Genomic DNA, 23,769 nt, shown 5'->3' with positions numbered 1-23,769 from the left:
GAACCTGAAAAATACTTTACTCTTAAAACTATCACTTTTATTTATTTTTTTATACATGTTTTAACTGTTAGAAATCGACAATCACACAGAATCGAGAAAACAGAAAAAGAGATAAGAGTAGAGAGATTAGAAATAGCGATTTACCCTGGTTCACCCAATATAAGCTACGTCCAGCTTGTCTGTACTATATTCACTTCACTGCCACTCGTTACAAGTCTCTCGGTTTACAAGGCAAATATAAATAGGATTACAAAACCCTAACAGCAGCTATTCATGGGTCTAAGCCCAAACTGCTAAGAAAATTACAATAAAACAGAGGCCCACAACAGTACCTAGCCTCTACGGGCCCCGGACGCCGCCGGGGCGACTCTCCCGAACCCCCGCCCGCTCACCTGGGAGCGAAACTCCAGTTGTCTTTTTGCTGATCCCGATAATTAGGACCTTCATCGGCCTGCGAAGTATGAGCCATACCCAACATTAATACAATCGTTTGTTTGAAAGGAATAAGCATTCAATTCTCGCATAATAATTCATAAATTCCACGACAACGTATCAAAAGTTATGGTCTCTACGAAATTTTAACAAAATCTCTTAAAAACAATGTAGACTTTTTGACCCATCGACTCATGTTAATTTGCTTATGTATGACGTCGCCTTTCCATAATAGACTTAACTTGTCCGCTTCTGTACAGCCACAGCAGCGTGACACGGTTCCTTGGCCAGCTAATGACCTTACACTAGAAAGCTAGTCACTCAAATCGAACGAATCCATATCATTCAAACATGAGAATAGACATGTTAAAATGTTTTATTATTAAGTGAAATTTTTTATGTATGTCTCTCTCACCATGTATCCACAAATTTTGATAAAATTCTATTATCCATGTTTATAAAAAAAAAAAAATTAATTCTTCTAATATTATAAGTGATTTAAAAATATACGAAACTCGTATAGAGTTATATGAAAAGAAAAATATATATATATATATATCTCATATGTTTTTATGTACGTGTAAGAGATATTTTTTTTTCCTATAATACGAGAGATATTAAAAGAAAAAAATATTTCTGCAGTTACTGCAGATAAGTTATCTGCATTTATTTCCAAAATGACGTCGTTTTGGTATTGAAATCTTAAAAAATTAAAATATAAAAATTATTATAACCCTGAAATAAATTAAAATTATAAAAATACCATGATTTCCGTCTCTAAACGACGTCGTATTGAGCTTACTGTAGATAACTTATCTGCAATCACTGCAGAAAAAACGAACCCATATTAAAAAGACAAAAAAATAAACAAAAACTTCAAAGAAGTTTCCTTCGCCGGCTAATGACCTCCCACTAGAAAGCTAGCTGGTCACTCAACTCAGCACACATCACAACTCAGTTATGAACATATTCGCATAATAGTCCTTGTACTTATGTGGTATTATGTTTTGCTCTTAAGGCAGCAGTCTTTTTTTATCCTATGTTTCATGTTTGTTTCGGATAATTTTCGGTTAGATATCCTTAATGTGTACTTGTTTTTTTGTGCATTTAGTCCACATATATCTAACTAATGGTCTGGTCACCCACAAGTCAAGGGAACCCACTAACCATGGAATATGATCCCAAGCCCCAAATGGGTGTACTATGGGGTTTTAACGAATAAAAACTTTAATCTTTGGCTGGGAACCTCAGCATAATCCATGACATATTCTACATCTCTATTAACTATTATTAGGGTAACTTTTTATTTTTATACGAACTATTATTGTGCCCAATTGTTTTCAGCCAACTCAAGGATGCGCTCATTATTATAATTGGACTTTGACACTCATCAATTTTGTACAGTAAATTGGTCTTTTACCAATTTAAACCAAATGATTCAGTTATTTACTTGCCAAACCAGACCCTTGGGACAATAATAAATGGATTGTTTTAAGTAATTCAAATTGCAGGCATAGGGATAGCGAATATTTTGAGAGTTTAGTGCAAGCACTCATGTTTGTTAAGAAATAAAAATACAGAAGAAATAAAAATTCTGTTGTTTTCGCCCATGGGATAGTGTCTCAAAAAGAGTTTTCCTTAAGCTATGCTAAGATGATTGAAATATAAACAACTTAAATAAATTAGATTTTTGATTATTTCTTGATATATTCTTTGAAGGTATCTCTACACAATCTCCTCCAACCATTTGTCCTCGAAGTACAACATTAAAACTAACTCCTCATTGAAACATAAGGTGTGACAAGAGAAAAAAATTATGATACATTTTACAAAAATTATAGCAAAATTTTTTTGTGTCAAAAATAATTATGTAATTTAATTAGATTATTTCTAACAAACATTTTTGCATCTTTAGCATAATTATTTCAACCAAAACTAGTATTCCTTTTTTATAATAGTAATATAAATTTCTGCCGTGTCATATAATTTCCTGGGTATGCTAGGATTAACATGTTTTGTTATGCCTATTAGTTTGGACATAATTTGGATATTTTTAATGATATTTGATTAGATGAAATACTAGTTCGGGTTTTTTAAACGTTTTTTCCTTCCAAATGTTATTTATGTTATTATAAAATCAGTTAATAATTTAAAAAGGTATTAAATATTATTCTTAAAATTTTAAGATATTAAATGTATCTATCTATCTATCATTTCATATATTTACTTTTCATTCTTTATCCTGTTACCCTGTGTTAGTTTTAATTAAAAGAAATAAGGGTTTGGAAAAATATAATGAGAACTTATTGTTGTTAACTTGTTATCTAGAAAGAATCAGTTAAAATTTCCATATAATCATAATAAATATTTTTTTTTTTCAAATGAAATGGTTTTTTAAATAAATAAGAATTTTTTTAATCTGTTTTTCACTGTACCGAATTTACCTGCACTCTTTTATATAAAAGCAAAACATGCAGACAAAGTCTCGTGGAAGACAATGATAGTTGCTGGCACTTTAGTGTCCCACTTGGCATTATTTCTCCCCATTATAACTCTCTACGTATAAATTCTAATTTTAAGAAATAGATTTTGTTAAGAGATAACAGTTATGTGTAATTTATTTATGAAAGGAGAAGTATTTTTTTGATATTGATGACTCTTCGAAAATCATGTTTCATCTATTTTTTTTGTTTTAAAAAACTCGTGGGATCCATCAATTATTCTCAAAAAACAACATATTATAATTTTTTTTAATTTTAATACTATACATTTATTATTTATGATAATACAATTATTTAATAGATTTTCAAGTTATCTTAATGTTAAATGATTATACCTAAATAATAAAGGGAATGAGTTTGCATTTACCGAAAAAAAAAGAAAAAGGGAATGAGTTTGCACAAAATAAAATAAAATCCCTTCAGCCTTTTTTTTAAAAAAATTTGGTAGGTCGCATGATTTCATGAATCTGCATAAGTGTTATAAGGAAAAATTTATAACCCAATAATAAATGCACGTAATATGTGCGGTAATTAAGAATATGTAACTTTAGCGAAGCGTGGTGGTTCAGTTGGTAGCATGAGGACTAAGTGGTGGGAGATGATCTCGGTTCGAATTCCACAAAGTCATCTGGGGAGGGGGATAAGTACCGTAATCCTTGGACTCGCACCCAAACTCTGGATTAGTCCCATAGACGACTCAAAAAGTCGAACCCGTGAGAATACCAAGAATAATTAGGATCAGTTTCAAAAAAAAATATGTAACTTGACATTAGTGATGCATTAATTTTATAAATCTTAACGGTTGATTAAATGAATAAAAAATAATTTAATATATAATATAATCATATTTTTTGGTAACAAATATATAATATAATTATATTATTGTAATATTAAGATTTACATTATATATTAAATAATTTTGTACATTACACGTACGATAAAAAAAACTACTTTATATATTATGTATCCAAAACAAACAAACAAACAAAATACTTTATACATAACAGACAAAGCTTGCCCAACTAAAATTCAATTTACAAATATGTATAAAAAAAAATTCAATTTACAAATCGATTATATTTACACCTCATGATTTAAAAATGAATCAATCTCTTATATATGATAATTAACATAATCTGAAATTCAGGATTTAAAAATGAACCAACTACTTTCTTTATGTCAATTTTTTTCTTTCTTGAAGATAGGAACTATGGTACCCTTATGAAATCCCATTTTTCTCTTGAAGTGAAATTCACAATTTTATTTTCTTATAAGCAAATCCGCATTCAGCTCTTCGCTTATAAGCTATGGTGAGACATTGATACAGGGAGGGCAGATATGTCCAAACAAGTATTGTCAACAACCAAACCCATCATTTTCAGCATCTATCACAAACCTAAACAAAAAAAAATGCAAATACGGAAAACCAAGAGGGCATGACAGCAAAATTCAAAGACAGAAATTATTAAACAATACAACCCAACACTAGTATTGTTTCAAAACAATGTAAAAAGATTCGAATCTTCTAACACGAACATTCCATCACAAGTTAGCATATCCTACGGCTATCACGCAACAAAGCCCCGCAACCTCCAAAAATTCCATGGCATAATTCTAACACAAACACTATTATAACAAACGTTACACACATCTCTCTTTCTTACCCTCGTATGTCGCCAACTCTGCACCAATCATTTCCTTGAAACCTCTCTCTTCTTTCTTCAACCACGCTACCACTCTTTCTTTCTCTCTCCCTCTCCCTCCCCCCTTTGTTTCTCTCGCTCTCTCCGCCTGAGAAACCCCGTTTTCGTGGCGGGAACAAGGTTTGACCTTTAGGTGAGAGATCCTTGTGGGGTGGTGGTTGTTTTTGTTTTTTTGTTTTTTTCGTTGCTGTTTTGATTTTCCTCTGGGGCTTTTGAAGACATGGAGGTTTCGGTCGCGACACCTAGAAAGTCAATAGCGGAAAAGGTATTTAGAGGATTGAATCAGGTGAGTAACAGCCAGAAGAAACGTGGCAATGATGCTCAGAATAATCACGATGAGGACATCGATGGTGGGTTGGAGCTCATGGAGATTGGAGCTGAAAGGACCAAGAACGTGTTGATTCTCATGAGTGATACTGGTGGCGGTCACAGAGCTTCTGCTGAGGCCATCCGTGATGCCTTTCAAATTGAATTTGGTGATGAGTACAGGGTAATCACCGTCTTTTCTTTCTTGATTCTCCTTAGTTCAGCATCCTTGTGCTTTCATATTCTTCTTCTTCCTTTCTATTTTGGTAGTTTCAGTTAATTTGGGGTATTTCTTGATTTGTTTGATTTGAGGTTGGTTCTGGATCTGTTGTTGCTTTTGTTCCATTTTTCCCTGAACAAATTATGCAATCAATTCAAATCACGTTACAATATTGGTTTCTTACTTTCAAATTTTGTTTTGTGCAAGACTTTTCTGGTCTGAGATTTTTTATTTATTTTTTCTGTCATCTCTTGCTTTATGGTCACGTGAACTTTGTCGCTATGTTTCATTTTCTTCTTGGAGCTATTTGCACAGATTTTTTTTTTATTTTTTTTCTGTTAAAAAGAGTTACATGCAAACATCAAGTGTTTGTTCCTTTATGTTTCTGTGCTGATCGGTCAACCTCTTCAATTTTCAGATATTTGTTAAAGATGTCTGGAAAGAGTATACGGGGTGGCCATTGAATGACATGGAGGGACAATATAAATTCATGGTTAAGCATGTACAGCTATGGAGGGTTGCATTTCATAGTACTTCTCCTAGATGGATTCACTCTATGTATTTGGCTGCCATCGCTGCCTACTATGCCAGGTACATTCCTCTTCTAATAATTCTCTTTTTATAATTAACTTTGATAAGTAGTTTTTGCCATCATGATCTGATATAACTTTTTATTGTTAAAAGGGAATTGTTTTCCTTGCTGAAGATGACTTTATGGACAACTTGGCCTTTAATCATTATTCATTTGTTTATGAATTGCAATAATGGTCATTCACCTTTGCTCTGCAAAGCAACAATCATTATTCATTTCTGTAGCTGTAGAAGCTTTTTCACTTTTTTAGCTTGTGGGGTAAATAACTTTGGACGTTATGCATTCTATATTTTATGAAATTAAGTGGTGTTTTCTAATTGGTATTGCACTGCCTCAATTTCAGGGAGGTAGAGGCGGGGCTGATGGAGTACAAGCCTGATATTATAATTAGTGTCCATCCCTTGATGCAGCATATTCCATTGTGGGTTCTAAAGTGGCAAGGTTTGCAGAAGAAAGTGATTTTTGTGACCGTGATCACAGACCTTAGTACCTGCCATCCTACTTGGTAAGTTCACTGTAGCTTTTTCATTGTCTTGCTTTGAAGTGAAGTCCATTAATTAATATTTACGGTATCTAACCTGTTAAGCTGTTTCCAGGTTTCATCCTTGGGTGAATAGATGTTACTGTCCTTCAACAGAGGTGGCTAAGAAAGCCTTCCAAGAAGGCCTTGAGGAGTCTCAAGTCCGCGTTTTTGGCTTGCCCATCAGGCCTTCCTTTGCTCGTGCAGTTCTTGTGAAGGTAAGCATATTGAAGATATGAATGTAGTCTTGCTCTCGTTATTGGAACTGACATTGTCTTTGTTATAGGATCAATTAAGAGAAGAACTCGAAATGGATCCCAACTTGCCAGCAGTTTTGCTGATGGGAGGTGGTGAAGGAATGGGTCCTGTCAAGAAAACTGCAAAGGCTTTAGGAGAAGCACTTTTTGATAAAGAAGCTGAGAAACCAATCGGGCAGATGGTGATCATATGTGGTCGTAATAAGAACTTAGCATCTACCCTTGAATCTCTTGAATGGAAGATTCCAGTAAAGGTAATTGTCTTCACTCCTTAAACCTATCTGAATAAGTGCATGGTCAACTAGAGACGAGCACAATAGAAATGCACCCGGTGAAACTTTGTTTCTCGATTTGTGTAGGTTAGAGGATTTGAGACCATTATGGCTAAATGGATGGGAGCCTGTGACTGCATCATAACAAAAGTAAGTTATACCAATTTTCTCTTTATGTGCTACTTCATATGTTAGCATAGGCTCATTAGTTCTATGAAAATTTCAGGCTGGACCAGGTACAATTGCAGAAGCATTGATCAGAGGGCTTCCTATAATCCTCAATGACTATATCCCTGGACAGGTAAGTGATTAAATTGTCCTCCTCATTGCCATTCAGTCTTTTTTTTTTTTTTTTCATTCCACCCCGTACTGATTCTCAGTTCCAATGGTATCTCAGGAAAAGGGTAATGTGCCGTATGTGGTAAACAATGGAGCTGGTGTCTTCACCCGTAGTCCTAAGGAAACAGCAAGAATTGTAGCCGAGTGGTTCAGCACAAAATCAGATGAACTGAAAACAAGGTCAGAGAATGCACTCAAATTAGCACAACCAGAGGCTGTGTTTGACATCGTGAGGGACATTCACGAGCTTGCTCAACAACGTGAGCCAGCAAATTTTCCATACTTGTTGACCTCATCATTTAATAGCCTAATCTAATTGATTGTTTGGGCATCTTTCACATTAATTTTTTTTCCATTAGAGTTGACATGTACAGTTAACTTTTCAAATTATATCATTTTTTCCTCGTGGCTTGGTCTTACCATAATAAGCTACAAATTGTGGTAAACAAGCTCTGGTTTTAAAAGACTTATTTAGGATGTTTGTGGGAGGGGGATGGATTGTCAGTAACTTCATGGTGGATTATCATTGTACTGTACATTTCAGTCTAATGGTTTCTCTTCATTTTTTTCTCTTTGGGATTGTACTTGGCACTTGAAAAACAAAATTTTGTCTTTGTAGGGGCTGCTTTATTATGCAACATAAGTTGTTTAAGTTATCCCTTGAGAAGCACATTATATAAATTCTTGCCTTTGAAATTTGGGTAGAGCTTAAAGTCGAGAAACAAAAGCTGATGTTGCACATAGTCTTAGCCAAGGTTCAAGAAAATTGAAACTCGAACGCATGACCAAAAACAATACATTCTGAGTTATGAAATCAACGTCTTTAACTCGGATTTTTAAATTTGTCGTTTCCTTCATGAAAATGAAAAGGAAAAGGCAAAAATTGACGTTGTGTCTAAGCAAGAAATATGAATTGATATAGACTTGCAATTTTCAATTTTACCAAGCATACCCATTTAGCAGTGATTGATCATCAACCTGGCACATAAATCTGTCTAAAATCAAACGTATGGCAATGTGCGCTTGAGTTCAAAACTTCAAACAAAGGGCATTTCATTTGTACTCGAAGCATGAATTTCTACAACTAATGGCAATAACAAAAGAACAATACCGAACAGGGTTGAGAAATTGTTAGATAATCACACTATCAAAGGACTGGTAGTGGTAGTTCTTGACACTATGAAAATATCAACAATGCCCTTTTCTTTTTAAGAAAATGAAAGGCAAGAAAAGATAAAGGGCTATGTGCCTATGTCACATGTTCTGGTACTAATGTATATGATTGCATCCTTGCACATTAAGTTTACATACTAAAATAAAGGTGGACTAGGTGTGTGATTTGTGAGTCGTGATAAAGGCAGCGGGTATTTATTGTTAGCAAGCAGGTGGTGACAGACTAATATCATCATTCGATAACACGTGATGTGACCCCAACAATAATCACATGCACTTGACATTGTTGAGGTGCTATAAGACAATCAGACAAAAACAACACTGTTGTTTCAATCTGTACTTTTGCTTGTATTTGATCGTGTCTTCTCTCTTCTTAGGTGGTGGTCTTCTTCCTGGATGAGGAATCGTAATCAATTGGATAGGAGGGCGTGATGAAAATAGAACCAATATTAAAAAAAATAAATCTAAAGCCAACTTAATTTCAATGAGATACAAACATGTAACTATGTGGACCAATGTATAATAAATAGACAAAAATGGCAATCTATATTTGGTTGTGCTATAAACATGTAACTATGGGGTCATTTTAAATTTGATATTTGAATTTAAAATTTAGAATTAGTGCGTGTGCAAGAATGGACTCTTGAGTCTTGAGTATTTCCAAGGAAAAATGTATTACGTCTTTCTCCTCATGAGCCCAAGTGGCCAATAATATACTTTATTTTGATAAAACAGAATATGTATTACTAATACTAGGATTAATAAACATAAATATCGACAAACCTCACCCTAATAAATAAGGGATAAGTTATTTTACTTATCAACTTTTTTTTGCCTACCTTTGCCTACCACCCTTCAATACCGTTAGATCAGAATCTCAATAGGAAAGAGAAATAAAAAATGTAATTGAGATTCTGATCTAACAGTATTGAAGGGTGATAAGCAAAGATAGACAGAAAGAATGATAGGTAGAAATGTAAAATAACTTATCCCAATTAAAAAACTATGAGAAAAGAGCAAGTTGGCTCAACCCCACACGTTAATCTAAGGACAAGAGATATAAAAAAAAATATTATCATTTCTCCATTACATCAACAAATATGAAAATTAGTCAATAACAAAAGCAGGATGGTTGAATTTCCTACACCACATTCATTATTCTCCGTTACAAATATTTTATTTTACAAAAATAATAATTAACAAAATGACAAAATGATATAATAAATAACAATATGTTATATTTTCATTATTTTTTCAATATTTACTATTTATCAAAATGAAAAAAAAAAAATTAATGCACGAGTTCAATCGAAAAGCTATTCTTCATATTCACGCACTATTTTCCTATGTTTGGGACCACTAAGGATAAAAATGTAAAACTATTAACTAATGGAAAAATTAACATATAGAATAGGATATTGTGACACCCAAGTTATGTTACACCCATGTGACACCCAGTCAATCTTACCGTTAGATCGCTTATGTTGATCCAACGGTTATATTTATTTTCATCTTTGTAAGGTCATGATTTCCCAAATTTAGAGTGAAAGCATTAAATATGGAAAATCATAACCATATAAAGGTAGAAATAAATATAAAATATTAAATTTGGGAAATCATGACCATACAAAGATGGAAATAAATATAACCGTTGGATCAACATAAGCGATCTAACGGTGAGATTGACTGGGTGTCACATAACTTGGGTGTCACAATATCCTATCCCACAATTAATTACGTCAGTTGTTTATGTTTTGCTTTATTAATAATTGTGAGTGGAATGATAATTATAATAGATTGCGCGAAGTCAATAAATAATGTATAAAATATTTAATTGAATTTGGTGGGCAACTTGCAATACTTGACTGAGCAAAAGCAAGCGTTGCCTTATATAATAAAATATATAAGAACCCATCTGGGCCTTTCACATTACAGTTTGGTATGGGCCTAATGGATTCGGGCTTTATCGCAGGTGGGCCCACAATGAATATCAAGCTTCTCTTCCCTTGCCCGTTAAGTTTTTTAATTAATAATGTAATAAACTATTATTATTCTCAGATCCCATCAAATTTTGATTTCACGCCCATGTTCGCTTCTTCTTCAAACAACTTTGGTATCTTAATTCATCAATTTAATTCAACTCTCGCAAATTGTTTGTATCATTTCTCAATTTCGAAACGACCAAATTTTTACATGCCTGGATTCATTTTTCCCATTTGCAGAATCATTCGGGGGTTGCAATTGAATTCTTCTGAGCAAACCTTGTTATTATCACTGCAACAAGAGACATGGTACGAGGTTTCAATTCAGTTCATGCTTATTCTAAATTTACAATTTTTTTTTTTGTTGGGTCAAATTTTGAGTTACAATTGAAAATGGTTGTTGTTGTTGTTGTTGTTGTTACGGGAGGGAAGGTTTATCACTCTAGTTTTGTGGATGAAGATGGAGCGAATAGAGCATGTGGGTGCCCTCTTCTTCCTCTTAAGAGCCACATTAAGGGACCTGCTCCTGTTTCAGATCAAGGTTTTCAATTCATTGCTTTTTTTTTTTTGTTCAGTTGTTTGCTTTTTGAGAAACTGAGATATTATGATGTGTGATGTGATGTGTGGTGCAGACAGAACTGATATCGTGGATGAAGCAATCACCTTCTTTCGTGCCAATGTCTTCTTTAGAAACTTTGAAATCAAGAGCCCTGCTGATAAGCTTCTCATATACTTGACGTTTTACATTAACGTTGCTCTCAAGAAGCTTGAAGGTTGCAGAACTTTAGCTGAAGGAACCAAAGCAATCATCAACCTTGGTCTCGAAAAGGTTCCTGTCCCTGGAGAGTCTGGCTTTGCTTTTCCGGGCCTTTTCCCTCTTCCTCAATCACATAAGGAAGCAGGTGAATACTGTGATGATGACTATTCCTTTACCTTGATACTCTTATGAGTAGATGCATACATTTTAATAAGTATTTTTACTTGTCTGAGAGGTTTTTTAATTGGTACCCACCTTCCAAGAACTGTGATATATTATATTTCATTCAATTTCTTACTGAAGATTTGATAGATTGTTCACTCACATACATATGTGCGTTTATGCCTCATTGTGTGGCATTCTTTGAGACACATCAAATGATATCCCTGCTTAATCTTTTTGAATTTTGAGTACTTACCCAAGGAGGCATGTCTGTTCTTTGGTAAATAGACGACAACCATTCATGGTATTTTCCTTGCATTATCGGTTTTCTGAAAGTTAGGATATGGCATAAAACTAGGCATGAAGCTGGATAGATATTTCAAAAGATAACCGAAAAGAATACAAACATGGAATGTAGTGAATTCCAAATGCTAATGCATTGGTCATGACTTGAGAGACCTAAATAGATAACTCAAGTATGGAAAACTCTCTTTTACAAAGGTTCTAGGTGGACCGGTGCTTGGATTTCAACTGAAGGAAATAGAAAGAAGAGAAGTACTTTATAAAATAGAGTATAATATGTACTTCCTTAATGAGTGAAAACTGAAAACTCATGAGAATGAATTCTTCGGTTTTATAACTTAGAAGAATTTTCAGCTTGAATGTCTAGCAGTACATGTAGGTTTTCCTCTCTTATATATTTGTCACTGAGCCTTTTTGCAGAGTCAAGTCAAGTGGCTTTGTGCTTATTTTTCAAAGAGTTGATGTCTATAATTGACTGAACTGAACAGTATGTTGTAGCTTTTGGGTTTCCAATCAGTATGACTGTAATAAAAAAAATTCGGTGCAATGGCAGATGATTAGAAAATTCTATACATTTTGAGGTAGCGAACTGCACATACTACCAATGCCATTGAACTTATATATTGTTGTTGTCTTCACTCTGGTTGATGCAACGTTGCAAGTTAGTCAACTTGTTTTTAGACCTTATATATATATTATGTCCTTATTTTTCAAGCTTTGTGATGTCAACAAATGCAGAATTGTTCAGAAATTATTTGAAGCAGATAAGGGAAGAAACAAGTGGGAGGTTATTGAGCGTTGCATACCGACATAATGGCACTCCAAATAAATGGTGGTTGGCATTTGCGAAGAGGAAATTTATGAATATAATTATCCCTTGAACTGTTGTGGCACACATGCAGTGCTTCAATCATAGATTGAGCTGTAAAAATACACTCAAAACACTAAAAAAAACTATTATGATTCTTGAAAGGTATATTGTTGCTTGTAGGTTTTGAATCTCTGATTTTGAATTCACTGAACTGCTGCTAGCTAGGTAGCACGCATTCTCACAATTCGTTTGCTTGTCACGTCTACTTTGCTCCTTATGGTGAAGTCAGTGATCATAATCGGGTTATTATGACAGCAGCCTTGCTTGTGCTGGTGCTGCTGGTCATGTTGAGTTGTATTGTCAATTAAGTGTTGCAAAACTGCATCAGCCTCACCTTATTATCAGTATTATGAATGTGCATTATACCTGCCTGTTTTATCTCAGGTATTTTCCTTTTTTATGTGATTGCTTAATATATCCAGTTGTTATATTATTTCTGTTTATTATTATTTTTTCTTGGATAAATAACCTTTTGTTGGGAAAAGGAGTGTTTAGTAATGGGGAAGTGAACCATTTTTCCATTTTGTGTGATCAAAATAGCCAAGAATAAAGAGAAATAGAGACAATATATCTGATTTCACGTGGAAAATGCCTAAAAACGAAGGAAAAAACAATGGAGGTCTAAATATTTCATAATAATAATAAAATTATAAGATATTTTTTTTCTCCGGTATAATGTAAGAGGATTACACTCAACACCTCGCCTATTAATAAGATGGATTACAAGAAGTTTTCTCTTACCCATTTTGTAGAATCACCTTCCTTATTGGACGTGGAAAATTCCTAAAAACGAAGGAAAAAACAATGGAGGTTTACATATTTCATAATAATAATAATAATAAAATTATAAGATTTTTTTTTCTCCGGTATAATGTAAGAGGATCACACTTAACACCTCTCCTATTAATAAGATGGATTATGTTCGATATGAACATTAAAGAGTTAATCTTGTGAGTAATCTGTTTATGGAGTGAATTTTGAGTACCACACTCTTTTCCCATTTAGAAAATAACAAGGGTATAAAAGTTAATAAATAAAAAATACAGGATACATGTGGTATTAAAATTTTCTTATTTTGAAAAAATGATATATTGAATTCAGTACTACCGTGGTATTAAAAAAATTTCCCTGTTTATGATTCTTATATATTGTTTGATTAACGGTTATCTTAATTGTGGGTAGTTAATAGGGGTACAATTATTAAGATTGTGGTAGGATCCACGTGTGTCAATAAAACATAGGTTAGGGCCATGTTCCAAACTCCTATTTGGGTTCCGTGTGTACAAATTGATACCAAGCCGGTTGACCTTATCTGAATATGAACTTTGATTGTGACCTCATCCCGTTATGGGCTTTAGTTATGCTTAACTAAATCCACGTTACAAACCCAAGAAGTTTTCTCTTACCCATTTTGTAGAATCACCTTCCTTATTGGGATGGAACTTAGGGGGACGTTTGGTTGAAGAAATTTTTTTGGAATAGTAGGAAAATGAGATAGATAGAGAAATAATTGGAAAGATAGATAAAGTGAGATAGGTAGAAAAATGTAAAAAAAAAAGTTGTTTGGTGGGGAAAAATTTTGTTGGGAAAATTAGGTAACTTTATGAAATCAACAGTGCATTAAAAGCCAGATAATCGGTTTTTCGAAAAATCCCACCTTCAAATTGAGTTTCTAAACAGTGCGAATATCTATGTTTCTCATAAATCCAGACAATTGGATAGATGGGTTTTTGCTGAAAAACGTTGAAACAAACATGGTGTTTCTAAATGTCATACTTGAGAAAGATAAATATCCCCTAAAAAGCTCCCAACCAAACACCAATTTGAGAGGATCATAATCTTAAATCCTTCACTCATTGGTGCCTCTGTCTCACACCCTCTCTTGCTCATGAATTCTAGATACTTCAATCTTCTTCTTTTTTTGGTATAAAGATACTTCAATCTTTGGCAACCACTATTTATAGATCGCCAGGAAACTTCTATAATATTCACCAATTAATTAGGGGGGTTTACAAAGATAACAAGTCATATTAAAAAAAATCATTTCCCCATGCATAGGGACTTGCATGATGCACTTTGAAGGTTGGATTAGAATTATGTAGTCAACAGATTTTTAATGTTTCGTCTCACTCAATTAAGGAGAAAACCCAACTCGTGTTGTTGTGAAGGTATTTGTGCCTATTACAAAAGTTCTAAATTCAATTTCTTTGGAAATTTTTTTTAAAATTCCTTTTTACATAAAAAATCAATAAAAATGAAAATATTGAAAATATTCATTAACCTTAATTCAAAATGTTTTGTTTTAATTGGTTTTAAATATCAGATTCATTCAAAATTTGTGTCTGGATTGGGGCCTTTTCAGATTAAAAAAAATGGTGAAGATAATTATATGAACTGATGATGATTGAAGTTTACTTAAGTGGTCTATTTTGAGTTCAAGTTTCTGTTTGGTATAATATATAACGTCTGATATTATAAATTTACATTATATGTTATGATATTTTTAATTATTTGGTGTGACCATCGTATAGTATAAACTTATAAGCAGTATCTTTTTATACATTAAAACAGTGTATAACTTAATCAGGCTTAGAGAGTGAGATTATGCTTGATAAGGGATTGATGTATTAACTAATGCAATTCTCAAGAATTAATATAATATTTTAATATTAATATTAAAATAAAAAATAAATTTTAAATTTTTTTTTAATATATTGGAGATTTTATTTTTATAAAAATAAATATATTTTTGGGATACACTAATCAATAGATTTCTATAAAAATAATATATATTTAGAAAAATTATATAATTTTTTTTATTAAAATGTATTTTTGTCAAAAATATTTATTTTTATCATATCTAGTATTATATAGTGCATTAGCAAAGGCTGTATGATATTATCTTATACAGTATATTATTTTATACAATACCATACCAAACGTTGGATAATATTAAAATTTAATCAGATCTTATACAATCAGGCCTTATACTACCAAATCTTATTTTATTAAGGCATGTTTGCTGCACAGTATAAGATAAAGCCTGATAGTATAATACTTGATAATATAAGGCTTGATTGTATAAGACCTGATTAAATTTTAACACTATCTAGTATTTGGCATGATATTATATAAGATAATATCATCTAATGTTCGATAATGCACTGTATAATATTATATAGGATAAAAAATTATTTTTAACAAAAATAATAAAGAATTTATATAATTATTCCAAATATGTTGTATGATATTAACTTTTATAAAAAAATTATTGATCAATGTGTCCAAAAAAATATATTAATTTTTATAAAAATAAAAATCTTCAATATTTTTAAAATTAATATATTAAAAAATAATTTTTTTAATATATTAATATTGAAATAATATATTAATTCTTAAGAATTGCACTAGTCAGCAATGTTAATACATCAACCTCTTATCAGGCCTAATCTCACCTCCTTAAACTTGATTAAGTTATACAATATTTTGATATATTAAGAGTTCTGCCGTATAAGTTCATATTATATAATAATAGGGTTTTATAAGAGTTATGTTGTAGGAAAAGTGATTGTGTAATGTTATAGAGATTCGTTTTGCGTGCCTTAATTTTTTATTTATTTTTTTGTTTTAAAAAGTGTGGACCCCACAAAATGTGTGAGTGTAAAAAAGTTTATTGTGTTATGTTAAAGGATAAAACGAAAACCCATAATAATAATACCAAATAACTAAAAATATCTTTAAGATATAATATAAGCTTATCACGTATGGTATGACGATAAAGAGGGCTTAAACCTTATCCTATCCTATTTACAAAGCATGCCCTACGCCCTACGGTATTAATGGCGGAAATATATAAGGGACGAACCCAAAGGGGCACAGGATCCAAAGCCAGGACTCGAAATCAAAATTTTAAAAACAGTTAATAATAAAAGGACACATACGGAATTCGGAAATATGGAAAATAGAAAATTGTTATAGCCACTTCCACCAATAAATATATAATAATAATTAGGGAAGGATATTGTGACAACCAAGTTGTGTTACTACCAATCAATCTCACCGTTAAATCGATTATGTTGATCTAAATGTTATATTTATTTCTATCTTTGTATGGTCATTATTCCTCATATTTAAAATAAAAACATTAAATATGTGAAATCATAATCATGCAAAGGTAAAAATAAATATAAAGTATTAAATTTGGGAAATCATAACCAGAGATGAAAATAAATATAATCGTTGGATCAATATAATCAATGTAACGGTAAGATTGATTGGTATAGTAACACAACTTGGTTGTCACTGTATCCTTTTCCTAATAATTAAAAAAATTATTATTAGAATCTGGCGTGGAAGAAAAGTAATTAGAGGTGGCAATAGCAATTTCGTTCACAAAAACCCTAAATCGGTGGAGAGTGTGGGGTTTACTCGAATCAGGAATCAGATTTCGGACCAAACTCATTGACTCGTCTCTCGCGTGACACTGTATTGGCAATGGAGGTTGTTGAGGTTCCAATTCTCAGCGTCATGGAGATTCCCTCTCTTCTCCACGCTGTAGCCGCCGACACTCTTCTTGCGGCAACCCAATCTCTCGCTCTGGTATTCCTTTCTCAAAATCCTGTCTTTTCATTCTATTTTGTTCTCATATGATCTTCCCCTTTAATTCCATGATTTTTCTGAGTGGTTTAGCAAGTTAACTAGGTTAGCTTTCGTGGCAATAGGGTTTTTTTTTTTTTTTTTGTTTCAGCGATTTTCTTGCTTGGAACAATATTGCTCTATGCTGAAAGGCGTGCTTAGTTGGGTTTTAACATGGAATTTTTTTTTTCTCCCCCCCCCCCCACTTTGTTGGCATTTAGAATGTTTTTGCTAATAAACTGTAGGGTTTGTTTACAATTGTATTTCATGTAACTGTATTGAATGTAAGTAAAATGTGTTTCCCATTTATTGCTGAAGCCCTTTTTTTTTTTTAGTGTTTTTTGCCCTTGATTGCTGTACCGTTGGTGTGCTTCCGGATTTATTTGCAACATGATGTGTTTTGGTGCTTGTTGTATCTGTGCTGTTTGTCATGAGTAAATATGCTATCAGTTGCTTTGTTTTGGTTTGTACAAACTATTTCCATCCCAACAAGTAGAGAAAGATTATACTTATAATCTTTTACATACAACTATTTTTGTATTTGTTAGATGAAATAACGGTAACAAAATGACATCAACGAGAGCAGTTCATTTGATTTTAATCTAACAATAACAAAATTGTTGTACGGAAAAGAAGGCTGTAAATATAACCTGCCTCCAAGAAGTATAGAGGGGGTCCAGCATAAGATTTGGGAGTTTGGACAGATGTTGAGACTGTTTGCTAAAGTAGACTCTTACATGGGTGGTGTCTGCCACTCTGCCTTATGAGCATGCTTGGTTTTGCAGTTTTGAAACTTTTCAACATTAAAATTGGACATTGTCTGTAGCTTTACGTTCCATGGCTAGTAAAGGGGCATTCTTTGTGATTCTTTGTTCTCCTTATTGCAGACAAAATTAATAATTCATTAAGAAAGGAAGTGTGCTGAACAAGAAGATCAAGAAATTCTCCTTATGTCGTAAAAGAAACAACCTGGGTAAAGAAAAACCACACAATACATCAGTTCAAAATAACAATGATCCACTTTTTCCCTTTTTTTGTTTATGTGTTTTTTTGAAAAGAGCAATCTTTGTTTTTTTGTATCCATTAGTTGTTCTGTCTGTCCAACAGTTCAATTTCTCTCTTAGGATTTGAAACTTGAGAGAAACTGTTGATAAGTTACAAGCTGTATTTGAAAGCTATAATTTTCACTTTGTTTCTTTCTTGAATTTGTACAAATCTTAAAACTGCTGTAATAACTAATAAGTGTCCTTATCTGTATGACATGGGTTTTGTTGGTTTAAGATCTATTTGATGAGTTTAAACAAGAATATCATTGGCATTTATTATCTGTTGCGTTGAATTCAGTAATTATTTTTTATTTACTTCTGTTTGTTTCCCCCCAGATTGGATATCTGCTGACTAATATCACTAGTTCAGTGTCACAAAACTTGACCTTAACGGATGGAAGGTAAAGAATAAACTATTGTACCTCATTTAAAGGTAATACAGTTGTTATTAATTATAGTGATGTATGTTAAATCCTGGACAGGTTTCCTTTAGAAGATCTTTGTGGGAGGAAACATGCTTACCTTAAAAACAAGGACAGTGAAACAGAGGATGATGAGGATGACAATGATGAGGATGGACATGATGACGATGATGATGGAGATGAGGAAGACTACTCAGGTGACGAAGGCCAGGAAGAAGGGGGGGATCCTGAAGATGATCCTGCGGCTAATGGTGGAGGAGGAAGTGATGATGGGGATGAGGATGATGACGATGATGGCGACGATGAAGATGAAGATGATGGGGAAGATGGGGAAGATGAGGAGGATGAAGAGGACGAAGACGAAGAGGAGACTCCACAGCCACCATCTAAGAAGAGAAAGTGAGAATTATATTTGTTGGAAATTATTTTCAGAGAATGCATTTGATCTAGCTTAGTGATTAGGACAGAGAAATTAGCAACCTTCTTGAGTAAACCTGTCTTGCTTTATTTTTATGTCAAGGATGATAATTGTTATATTAATATTTCTCATTATTTCTACTTTACCTACTTACGGCCAGTTATTATCGTCAGTGTCATTTTTCAAAAAAAAAAATTCAATTCTTAATTGCTTTAAAAAGTTGTGATTTTTGTTTATGATTGCTCTATTTGATCGTTGGTTGTTTGCTTATTTAACCCTCCGAAGTTAGGTGCAATTTATGTCCCTTATTTCTCAATCACTAGTCTTTTGGCTTTCATGTGAGTAGACTATTATGCAATATTAATGCTATGGCTGATTGGGATGGGAGTGCACTCTACCTTCAACTCCTTAATTCAAATATAGTTAAATTAGAATTTATGTATAGTTATAATTGAGAAGAGGAACGTTAGTAGTAAAACTTCTGACACATTTTGCTTAACATATATCTTTATTGTGGAATGAATTTTAGGGGATCTAACGTAAAATTTGTCTAATAATAAAAACTATTTTCAAAAGAATGTGCTACTAATATTTCACTCTGAGAAAACATCCATCCATAAGAATCCTACTCTAGGGATTACAACATTTTGCCAATAATCTATGGGTATATGCGGTTGAGGGGATCTCTAAGCTCGTCTTAATTTTGTTCAAGATATGTTCGGTAGTTCCGACGATAGACAACGTCATAAAAAATGACTTAGCATAAATAATATGCATTGTAGTAATATCCTAACAAGTTGCTAATAAATTAGTGCGATAATCATATTTGCATGTGTCACATTAATTCTTTTAGGAATAACTTTATTTTCACCTCTTGTGATTGTGTGGTTTCAAATTTGTCAATTAAACCCATTGTGATTAGAAATATGCATCATTTAACCTTTTATAGTTTCAAAGTACCACGTATAAAAATATATCACTAGACCTCTTTTTTTGGAAATACAATAAAAACTAAAGCAACATCAATATCACTAGACCTCTTATTGTATATGAGTTCGTTTTTTCTGCAGTTATCTGCAGTAAGCTTAACACGACGTCATTTTGGGACGAAAATCATGATATTTTTTTAATTTTAATTTATTTCAGGTTATTATAGTCTTTATAATTATAATTTTTTAATTTTTCAATCCTAAAACGATGTCATTTTAGGAATAAATGTAGATAACTTATCTGCAGTAACTGCAAAAATATTATTCTGATTGTATATATATAAAATTCATTTATTTAAATGTATCACTTAAGTCTTTGATTCACTATAAAAATAAATGAATTTTTTTTAAAAATATATTTGAATTAAATTCATTAGATGATAGGTGTTTGAATCTTGTGGTCTTATATTTTTTTTGTGAAAATAAATTTAAGTCAAACAATATTTTATTTTATTTATTTTTATTTGATATTGTTATAATATTATCAAATAAATAATTTAGTTAGCTATTACAAAAATAGTTATAATATTTTTAAATATATTCATTTAGATAAATAAAAAAATTAAGATAATTTTTAAATTATTTCAAAATAAATAACATTAAAGATTTTTTTAATTTAATCTTTAATAATTAATTTTATTAAAATTTTATTACACAATGTCATAATTATTTAAAATAAAATATTAAAAAAATAAAGAATTTTATATTTATACCATCAGCAGTCTAACTGATATATTTTTATCACCACAATTGGCCGGCGGTTAGTGCTCTTATCCCCATATGATCTTTTCATTGAATGAGTGACACTTGTATAAAATTTTCTTTTACTCTTTTCTCTCATCTCTCCTAATTAGTTGTCACATTTTTATTGGTTTGGACTATTGAAAAATTGGTGGTTCAGGAGCACCAAAAGTCTTCTCCCAAGTTGGGCAGCTTAGTTGGTTATAGAGTGACTGAGCAAGATAACGAAAAGAACCACGGTTCGAGTCTCACCAAATGCCATATTGGGGAAGAGCAAGAAATATCATAATTTCATACCACGACCCCAAACTTCGGATGAGTCTTATAGACAGCTCAAAGAGGTGAACCTGTGGAGACACTGAAGAGATTTGATTCACCTTGAAAAGATAATTAGGTTTGGTTATCCAAAAAAAAGTGATGTTATATCAATTTTGGTGATCTTAGGTGAATAATTTTATATTATTTTTTAACATATTTCTTTATATAAGAGTTTATTGAGTTTAAAGAAAAAATAATATATAAAGTTATTTACCTATGCTAAATTTTTTTTATAATATTTATTAAAAGGATAACGACAACAACGATTAAACTTTGGACTACCATTTTGTCATATAGATTTTGATATCAAATCAAACAATTAATTTTCCAGAAGCTTAACGACAAATAAATAATTTTGTAATTTTATATTATATTTCTAATATTAACATTTTTTTTTTATAACACTAATATTAACATTTTGTTTGGTGGAACAAAGTGCATATTTAGAATTAGAGCGGACAAAATGGGTTCGGCTCAGCGGGCCAACCTGTCCCACTCGCCAAACAATGCGGGTTGATGACGGGCATAGACAGGACGAGACATGTCAGTGTAAAATAGGTTCGGGTTGACGTGCTAACCCACCCAGCCCGCTAAACGGGGCAAGGTGGGCCTAATTTTTCAGCTCACTTTCAAAAGTAGAGTGGGGCGAGCTTACTCATTTTTGGTGGGTTAATAGTAGGGGTGTAAATAGGCTAGACTTTGGCTTAAATTAGACAGACATGTGTAAAAAATATTGGGTTTGGCATGACTTGTTAACCTATTTAAGCCTATTAAACATTCAACAATTAAAAGAATAACTAAAATTATATTACTTTATTATTCAAAATTATTAAAATAATAATTTTATTTATTTTATTTAAAATAAATAATATGATATAGGCCGGCCTGTAGGCTTATATGCCTAAAAAGCCTATGACTTATTTTCTAAATAGAGTTTTTTAAAAGCCTAAATCTGTTCTATTTTACTATTAGTAATAGATCAAGTCTGGCCTAATATATACTAGGCAATAGGCCCTTGTAGGCCGGCCTAATCCATTTACACCCTAATTGATTGTGGGATGGGGGCGGGACGGGACGGGCCACCCACTTTGCCACCTCTATCTAGAACTGTTAATAATTAGAAAGATTATAATAACCCATGAATTTGCATATACTAATAGGGTTTCAATTTTTTTATGTAAATTTTTCTCATGCTATAGACACATTTTGTATAGGACCCACATATGTTAAAAAAAATACTACACAAAAATTGAAAGCTCACTAATATAAGAAAATATGAGAAAATATTTTCTCATGTTAATAAAGTTTCAATTTTTCATCTAATAGAAAAAAAAATCTCATACTATAAATACATCTTTTAAAAACTTTTCACAAAACTCACCACTGCAGATTACCCATCCTTGTTTAATACTGATGACAAAACTGCACACATGGCAATCATGAACTGGTACTTGCAGCTGCAAGCATGGGAATGTTTGTTCAGGTTGGGCTATCATAGATGGGTCCAAATTCCTTGCAGTGTCTCTCATGCAGTTGTATACATGAAATTAAATAAAAAATTTACTTTAACGTCCAGAATTAAAACTTTCCATTTTGTGATAACAAATTAATGAGTAATTTTTAATATAATCATATGAATAATTATAACAATGATATATAACATGCATAATTTAATTACTCATTCAAACAAATTAATAAAGTTTTTAAACATATTATAAAATTAGTTACAAAATTACTTTTATAAATAGAAAAAAAATATATTAATATAGTTGTGCCTTTTCTGGTTTATATGGCTATGCACGTGGAGCAATATTTCCAGAGTTCCATTTACATGCACTTCCATTTCTTCAATATATGTTCTGTATTATATATTAATCTGCCTTGAAGAATTAATATTGATAATGTTAATACACAGAGTTAATCATAATGATAATTTTAAATATAATTTAATTTTGAAACTACAAATTAACACTAACAGGTCATATATAAAGTCATGCAAACGTTAAAGGGGGTTTATACATAACTATTCCAAACGCGAATATTTACCTTATTATTTTAATATGAATATTTTGATAGATATCAGTGCTGCTGAACTTTTGATGAAGAAGAGTTAAAAGTATTAAATCATTACCGTTTCATGTAATGCCTCGTCTATTATTATGAGGTAGAATATTTTTTTTATTAATTTTTTTTTACTATTATTTCATTATCACGCTAATTATCATTGGATTAGAGAAAAAATAAAATGAAGAGGGATAAAAGAAAAATAACTTTTGAATTCAATGGTATTAAAGTGATAGTGGAGTGGTAGTAGAAAAAATTAATAATAAAAATATCCTACCTCTATTATTATTCTCTCCCATGAAAAAATAAATACTCAAGCATAGGATAGAAGTAATTTAGTTATTACTAATATATTTAAATAATTTGTAGAAATATAATTATCTTATGATTAAGGTAGATTAAGACTGTCTTTATCATTTAACATTGTATTTACAGCTCACTCATTTTGACGGACAACATACCAAAACCTTTCCAAAAACTCTTTCTTTAATAAAGCATGAGTTAAATGATGCATATTAATAAAACTCTTACCAAGGAATAAATATTCCTTGGTAAACATGGTGGGTCATATTTCTTATTCTCACTCTTTTTTTTTCTTGGATTATACATTCACCACTAGAAAAATGTCAATTTTCGACGAAAAATATTTTGTCGAAATTAAAGATGAAAATTTTGAGGAAAAACGTATTTCATCAAAGTTTTTGACGGAAATAATATTCTGTCAAATTTTTTTGACGGAAAACAAA

General features: G+C 31.8%; 3 protein-coding genes across 3 annotated transcripts; all 3 read left to right on the top strand.

Annotated features, from left to right (window-relative positions):
* The first annotated feature begins 4,572 nt into the window (after window positions 1-4,572).
* On the top strand, window positions 4,573-7,806 carry LOC133295868 (monogalactosyldiacylglycerol synthase 2, chloroplastic). Its single transcript, XM_061494735.1, has 8 exons — window positions 4,573-5,126; window positions 5,581-5,753; window positions 6,098-6,259; window positions 6,351-6,492; window positions 6,561-6,785; window positions 6,891-6,953; window positions 7,030-7,104; window positions 7,201-7,806. Exons 1-8 carry the CDS (start codon window positions 4,857-4,859, stop codon window positions 7,456-7,458), a joined length of 1,368 nt encoding a protein of 455 aa, XP_061350719.1. The 5' UTR covers window positions 4,573-4,856; the 3' UTR covers window positions 7,459-7,806.
* Window positions 7,807-10,373: 2,567 nt separating this feature from the next.
* On the top strand, window positions 10,374-12,755 carry LOC133295939 (actin-related protein 2/3 complex subunit 3). The gene is made up of 5 exons (XM_061494873.1): window positions 10,374-10,428; window positions 10,538-10,606; window positions 10,730-10,838; window positions 10,930-11,199; window positions 12,258-12,755. Exons 2-5 carry the CDS (start codon window positions 10,604-10,606, stop codon window positions 12,398-12,400), a joined length of 525 nt encoding a protein of 174 aa, XP_061350857.1. The 5' UTR covers window positions 10,374-10,428; window positions 10,538-10,603; the 3' UTR covers window positions 12,401-12,755.
* A 4,034-nt stretch (window positions 12,756-16,789) lies between these two features.
* On the top strand, window positions 16,790-19,079 carry LOC133295938 (uncharacterized). The gene is made up of 3 exons (XM_061494872.1): window positions 16,790-16,989; window positions 18,408-18,472; window positions 18,554-19,079. Exons 1-3 carry the CDS (start codon window positions 16,885-16,887, stop codon window positions 18,894-18,896), a joined length of 513 nt encoding a protein of 170 aa, XP_061350856.1. The 5' UTR covers window positions 16,790-16,884; the 3' UTR covers window positions 18,897-19,079.
* Window positions 19,080-23,769: the final 4,690 nt, after the last annotated feature.

The sequence above is a fragment of the Gastrolobium bilobum genome, unplaced genomic scaffold (genome assembly GCF_033153095.1).
Source record: "Gastrolobium bilobum isolate Gb01-03AN ecotype WA unplaced genomic scaffold, APGP_CSIRO_Gbil_v1 utg2195, whole genome shotgun sequence".
Classification (NCBI taxonomy): Eukaryota; Viridiplantae; Streptophyta; class Magnoliopsida; order Fabales; family Fabaceae; genus Gastrolobium; species Gastrolobium bilobum.
The sequence above is the reverse complement of the archived record's forward strand: the minus strand, read 5'-3'. Positions and strand labels throughout refer to the sequence as shown.